The sequence below is a fragment of the Orbicella faveolata genome, unplaced genomic scaffold (assembly GCF_042242905.1).
Source record: "Orbicella faveolata isolate gen_17 unplaced genomic scaffold, um_ofav_v1 contig_47, whole genome shotgun sequence".
Lineage (NCBI taxonomy): Eukaryota > Metazoa > Cnidaria > Anthozoa > Scleractinia > Merulinidae > Orbicella > Orbicella faveolata.
Window position 1 is genome coordinate 11879017 of NW_028301577.1, and position 5984 is coordinate 11885000.

A 5984-nucleotide genomic window follows, 5' to 3' on the forward strand; every position below is an offset into this window, starting at 1 on the left:
TACATATACATAGCCTGCGAACAGGCTCCCAGCGAGGACCCTAGCCTGAATGCCTCGATCACCGAATTCTTCAGTTTCGTGCTCGTCAGCTAGTTCGCTCGCCAATTTTTTTTTTTTTTTTTTTTTCCATCCTCACCGGGAGCCTGTTCGCAGGCTGTATACCACACCATGATCAGCTTTATTTTGCAATCCTGTTGTAGATTAGGCACCTAAAACCCCTACCCTATCGCAGACTAGCCATTTTCCATGCAGAAAATTTATCGCTATCATAGTCCAACATACGCTAAGTAAATCAATATCTTACAAAGTCACCTCCGAGTTTCAATTTCTATTATAGAACCCCGGATAAAGAATAACATAAACATTGGGCATTAAATTGACCCTTTTCAGCCGTCCGGTCAGCCTTTCAATTGATATTTTCTCGGGTAAAGAACCCTGTTCTCCAGCAGACTATTTATACACTGGCCACTTTTCCGGTACATTTTACCCTATTCTAGACAAAAACTGTCTGATTTCTATGCCCTGTCCAGAAAACCATGAAAACCATACCCTTCAGTCTTCTTACGGTCGTCACGGGACGCTTCTATTTGCGTCACCCTAATAATGGATGCGAAGGACGCTAACAGCATTATTGACCGACTACGAGTAGTTCCTCTTTCACTTTGTCCGTCGTGCGTGACGCGAAAGAAAACCCAAAGGAAAAATGGCCGTGCGAAATCCTGGGAGCGAGGAGCGCGCAGTTTTCTTTGGCGTCACGCACGACGGACTAAGCGAAAGAGGGACCACTCGTAGTTAGACTGTTCACAGCCTCTCTATTTACGCACGCGAAAGAAAAAGCGAGTAAAGCGAGCGCGATACAGTATACACTCCCGGGGTATACACTATAGGCGAACCTCCCGTATAAACGCTTACGGGAGGTGGTCGCTTACCAGAGCTTAGACCATATTGTGTCAAAATTTTACCTCATTAGCATTGGGTAACTGCAAAAACTTACACTATGTTTTAAATGTTTTATTCATGGAAAGTCAATTTCGAGAATAAATCCTGTAGAAATTTCCGTCTCTTGTACCTTCCAGGAATGTCATATGGTTACAACACCTTATTATCCAATTTCCGCTTATTCTGTCAAGTGGTCGCTTATGGGAGGTTAAAAACAAAAGAAAATTTCAGACTTTTAGCTCTAAACGAGGTCGCAGTCGCTTACGAGAAGTGGTCTCTTACAAGAGGTTCCAAATATAGTCATTTGACTTGGAAACTTTTGGTATTTTGGAAAACTGGTCGCTGAGGAGAGGTGGTCGCAACCGGAGGTTTGACTGTACACTAAACAGATCTCGAGGATTTTGTGACACGCCCGGTTGCACCACAGGGAACGCTCCAAGTAGGCCACGTTCGATATATCAATATTCTAACATGGCTCCGAGGCTTTCAGGACAAACTTCTATGTTCGGTGGTGTTTTCTTTATAGCCAAGTCTCTTTTGGGAATTTAGAGACAAAAGGAACTTGAAAATTTACAATTTTGACCGGAAATCCTCGGAGTATTGATATATTGAACGTGGCCTATTACATGTACATCTCTTACGTTTATCAGTAAGAGTTTTCATATTAATATATTGAACGTTCACACACACCGCAGTCATTGTTATGCATATTATGTGCAAATCCTTTCGTAGCCAGATACACGTCATGTACCTGTCTGCCTGGATCATACGTTGACACTGTACCGCGCTCGCTGTTCTATAATCGGGCGAATAGTTTTTCTTTCTTCTGGCGGCGTCCACGATGGCAAAACTACAGAGAAAGGAAAACGGCATCGACCACAACGACAGTCAGTTGCTTCTCGAGCAACAGCATCGTCGGTCATCACAAGGCAGTCCAGGAATATCGGTGAATCGAGAGTTCGGTTTCGAAACCTTCGAGCTTCACTCGCCTTTCGCTGGCTTGAACACTAGTGGCATTTCCGCGCTAAGCCTTCCACAAGCTATCCGTGAGAACAATGTAGCATTGGTAAGGCAGTATTCTCAGATGGAAGATGTAAACACTGTGGACAGCAGTGGTCTGACAGCATTGCATCACGCTGCTAGTTCCAATCAAAATGAAGTGGTGATTATGCTCTTGGATAACAAAGCGGATATCAACTGCCAAGGCCAGCAACTTCTCACGCCGTTACACGTTGCCGTTCGGTAAGTTCTTTGACCCTTATCGGATAATTTCATATCAAAAACTCTGTTAGAATGATTTTAGCGCCAAACAAAATACGACCTTAGCATGTAATATAAACCCAATTGACCGTGATAAATGCTAATTGATTTTCGTTTTCAACAGACCTGTTTAGACAGGTTAACATGAAAGCAAATGCTAATAGGAATGATGTTTGTTTTTATACGCAAAAGGTTCATTGTCAACTCTCGCCGAGATATCGACAACACAGTAAAACATTTGTTTTGAGCTGGCAAATGGTTGACACTGGAAAACTGATCACTTGGCGGTTCAATAATACAACGAACGCTTGGCGTTTTAAATTTTAGCGAAGTCTTGCAAAATCACTTTTCCCACAAATTATATTCTTACTGGCCTTAACGAAAATGCTTCTGTTATTGACAATCAAAGGTAAAGAGCAATGAAATTGCCTGCGTTCAACTCTTGTCCATTACTAACGCAATGCAGGTTTTCCAAAAAAATAATTTTTTTTTTCATCACTCATTTACGTTTGTTCTTCAATTTTTAAGTTGCTGTTTTCCAAAAAAAAAAAAAAAAAAAACAATAGCTTAGATGTCGAGATCGGCTAGCTAGTGAGAGCTTCTGAATCGGTCTCTGACTGAATCAGTGAGTGATGTACGTCTGTCACACTAATAATCAGATTAAGGCTTCTATGAAAAACCAATCAAATTGACGTTCAAAAAACGGGTGCTAACCTGCAATCACCATACATTTGCCATCAAGTAAGTGATTTGAGAATCAGTTTACATATGAAACGTACTTTGTGAGACGCTCGTCTGTGCTACAGACACACGCCGTCAGCAAAGGACTGTTATTCGAGGGTTCGTCTTGAAAGGGCAAGTTTTGCCAACCCGAAGTAACAATTGCACGAACTTGTACATTTTTGATAACTGCTAACTGTGAACTAGAATACTTTCGAGCCTTGAAAGTATTCAGTACTTTCGAGCCTTATTCTGTTTTACTTGCAAGCGAATGTAGCCTGGTATTTTTGACATTTCTTTTCAGCTTTAGTCGCAAAACGTATGAAACTTGAAACATGTACTTTTCGCACACGTGTACTTTCAGTTAGAACTGACCAATCAGTGATTCCCGTCAGTTCCGCGATAATAAACATACAGGGAAGAGGGTCTGGCGTGTTTTACTGAAGCGGAGAATTGGGCTGAGCTGAGAAATTGCCGTAAATTTTACTGACAGTTGAGATTCTAGCACCTCCATGCTGACCTTCAAGAAAGTTAATTTCGCAACGAGTCCAGACATTTCAACAAGAAGCGTAATTATCTCGTTTGACCTCCGTACAGAAAATTCAATCAATAAAATGAAACAACCAAGCTAAGCTCATTTTAAAATATGTTAATTTCTCGAGTCTTGCTTATGACTTATGACTTAGCCTTATCCCCTTTGTTCCTTTTTCCCGTGAACGGCAAAAGCTATTTTTGAGGGGTCTACCGTTTGTCAAAGCACTTCGGGGACGGGGTGGGACAGGGTGGGGGAGGGGAATCACTTATTGTTTGTCATTTGTGGAGGGATAATAGTAAAACCTTGGAACGGGGTACGAGAAAGGATTGGGCAAGAAAGGAGGGGAGAGGAAAACGCAATAGGATTAGGAAAACGGAAGATCGGGAACGTGGAACGGGAAAAAAAGGAACGGAGAACGAACGGGACCTAGTCTTCATATGTTACCATTACTTTCAACAAAAGCACTCACTGTCGCATTGAAATTCCTAGTTAATTTCAAATTTTAAAAACATGTCGATTACTCCTCTTTTGTTCTTCTTTTGTTATGCTGCACAACGTGTACGAATTTATAGTATCTGTTCTTTTAAATCGCTAACTTTCCTGTTGTAAATGTTAGTGCATGTCCTGAACGGTTCTTCTCTTGTAGAAGTTATTGATGCGTATTATAACCACAACATTGTACCGATGAGTAATCAACGATATCAATGATCAGTGACATCAGTGTCTAATTAATGGAATCAATGACAAATCCATGGCTGAAAAATTTGCGCCCTACGATATATCAATTACTTTCTGATTGCTCACTGATCGACGATTTATTTAACAATTTTTCCGCGAGCGCGCGCTGGATATGAGATGGTAGGTACCTCGATAGCCAATGAGGCACGTTGTGCCGAGATGGCTATAATCATCTCAAGCATGAGTGGAATAATTAAAACGCCTCAAAATATAGAAAACAAACATAATAACAAAAACCCCCGCAAAATGTACGCATACGCTTACCATATTTTTGTAGAGCATGGTATCATGGCTCATATACCATGATGGTTAAGCCAATGAACACTTTTGAATTGCATTATCCAATGATCCAGTTTTTAGTAATACCCGAAAGAAATGACAAAGCAACTGATTCCCAATCGAGGTTTCGTTGATAACATTGATTTACTGCATTACTTTTCTTCTTTCAGCTACAACAGTTCTGAGGCTGTAAAAACACTGATGGAGTACAACGCAGACCCGTCTTTGAAAGACGCTGACGGTGCCACGCCGCTTCATTTCGCAGCTCGTCACGGCTGTGTAGAAACGTCCACGCTTATGCTCAGTAATAGTCTATCATCTGTTAACTGTCCAGATAACAGTGGTATGACACCGTTCCATTTGGCTTGCGCGCGCGGCAGTCTCGAGCTGTGCGAATTGTTCTTGGAGCACAGAGCAGATATTCGCGCGCGGACCGTGGAAGAGAAAAGCCCGTTGCATCTGGCTGCCTTGCACGGAAACAAAGATGTCGTACAGCTTTTAATCAAGGAAGGTTGGTTCAAGAAGGGTATTTTCTAGATTCCTCTGCACTCTATAGTTGTTAATTCCGACATCCAATAAGAAACGCTGATAAGATGCCATGTACAGGCGCGTAGTAGTGTAGGTCACATCAAGCTCTTCCCTCAGCTTCACTAAAGTATCTTTGCTTCTTCGTGTCGTTCCAGCATCCCTTGAATTCGAGAATGCTTCATACTTCATCGACGCTCCCGATTTTGAAGAAAACACCGCCCTCCATTTGGCATGTCATAAAGGTTACAAGGAAATTGCAGAGCTTCTGCTCAGCCAGGGAACTGACCTGGTGGATGGGAAGACACACTGTGGCCGACATACGCCCTTGCATCTTGCGGCTGCCTACGGACACGTGGACGTGGTTGAGTTGCTGATGTCTCATGGTGCACCAGTTGATTGCAGGGACGAGCTGCAGAGGACTCCACTTCTAAGGTGACAGAATCTTACTAATATATTTGTGAGATATATATTTGTTCTCGTTCCTGCGGGAACTCTCCTAAAGATGGTCAAGTGACTTTAAATAAGACTTTTAACGTCGACTCTGTTGAAGTTCAATTCCAGTCTATTGCGGAATCCGTCCTACCCTACTGTCTTCGGAATGTCGATTTATTTTTGTAGCTATTTGTTTATTAACTCAGAAGAGAACAGAAACGAGCAGAAAAGAATGGGCTGTGTTGAGTGGTGTCGATGGAGTTTAAAGCCTGGTTTTCGCTAGGACATGAGAACAAGCACACGCCTAAGAATAACGGTGACGGCAGTGAGGACGCGCACAACACAAGCATAAGCAAAATAACGCGGGAATGAGGACGCGTACAACACAAGTGAAAGCACAAGCATAAGCAGAACAAACGTTTGTGTTCGTCTTGCGTTCTTGTTTATGCTTATGTCAAGTGAGAACGAGCTGCTGTAAGTAAAGGCATAAGCATTATCCGCCATCTTGTTTTACTGTAATGAGGAGTATGGTATGGAACCAAAAATAAGGCAA

General features: G+C 42.2%; 1 protein-coding gene across 1 annotated transcript in view; it reads left to right on the forward strand.

Moving 5' to 3' along the window:
• Positions 1 to 1653: 1653 nt before the first annotated feature.
• Positions 1654 to 5984, forward strand: part of LOC110058159 (transient receptor potential cation channel subfamily A member 1-like) — a 13538-nt gene continuing 9207 nt past the window's right edge. The window contains exons 1-3 of the mRNA XM_089280193.1: positions 1654 to 2181; positions 4642 to 4982; positions 5155 to 5431. Coding sequence (XP_089136319.1) covers positions 1781 to 2181; positions 4642 to 4982; positions 5155 to 5431 — 1019 coding nt within the window. The 5' untranslated portion in view covers positions 1654 to 1780. The remainder of the gene's footprint in view (positions 2182 to 4641; positions 4983 to 5154; positions 5432 to 5984) is intronic.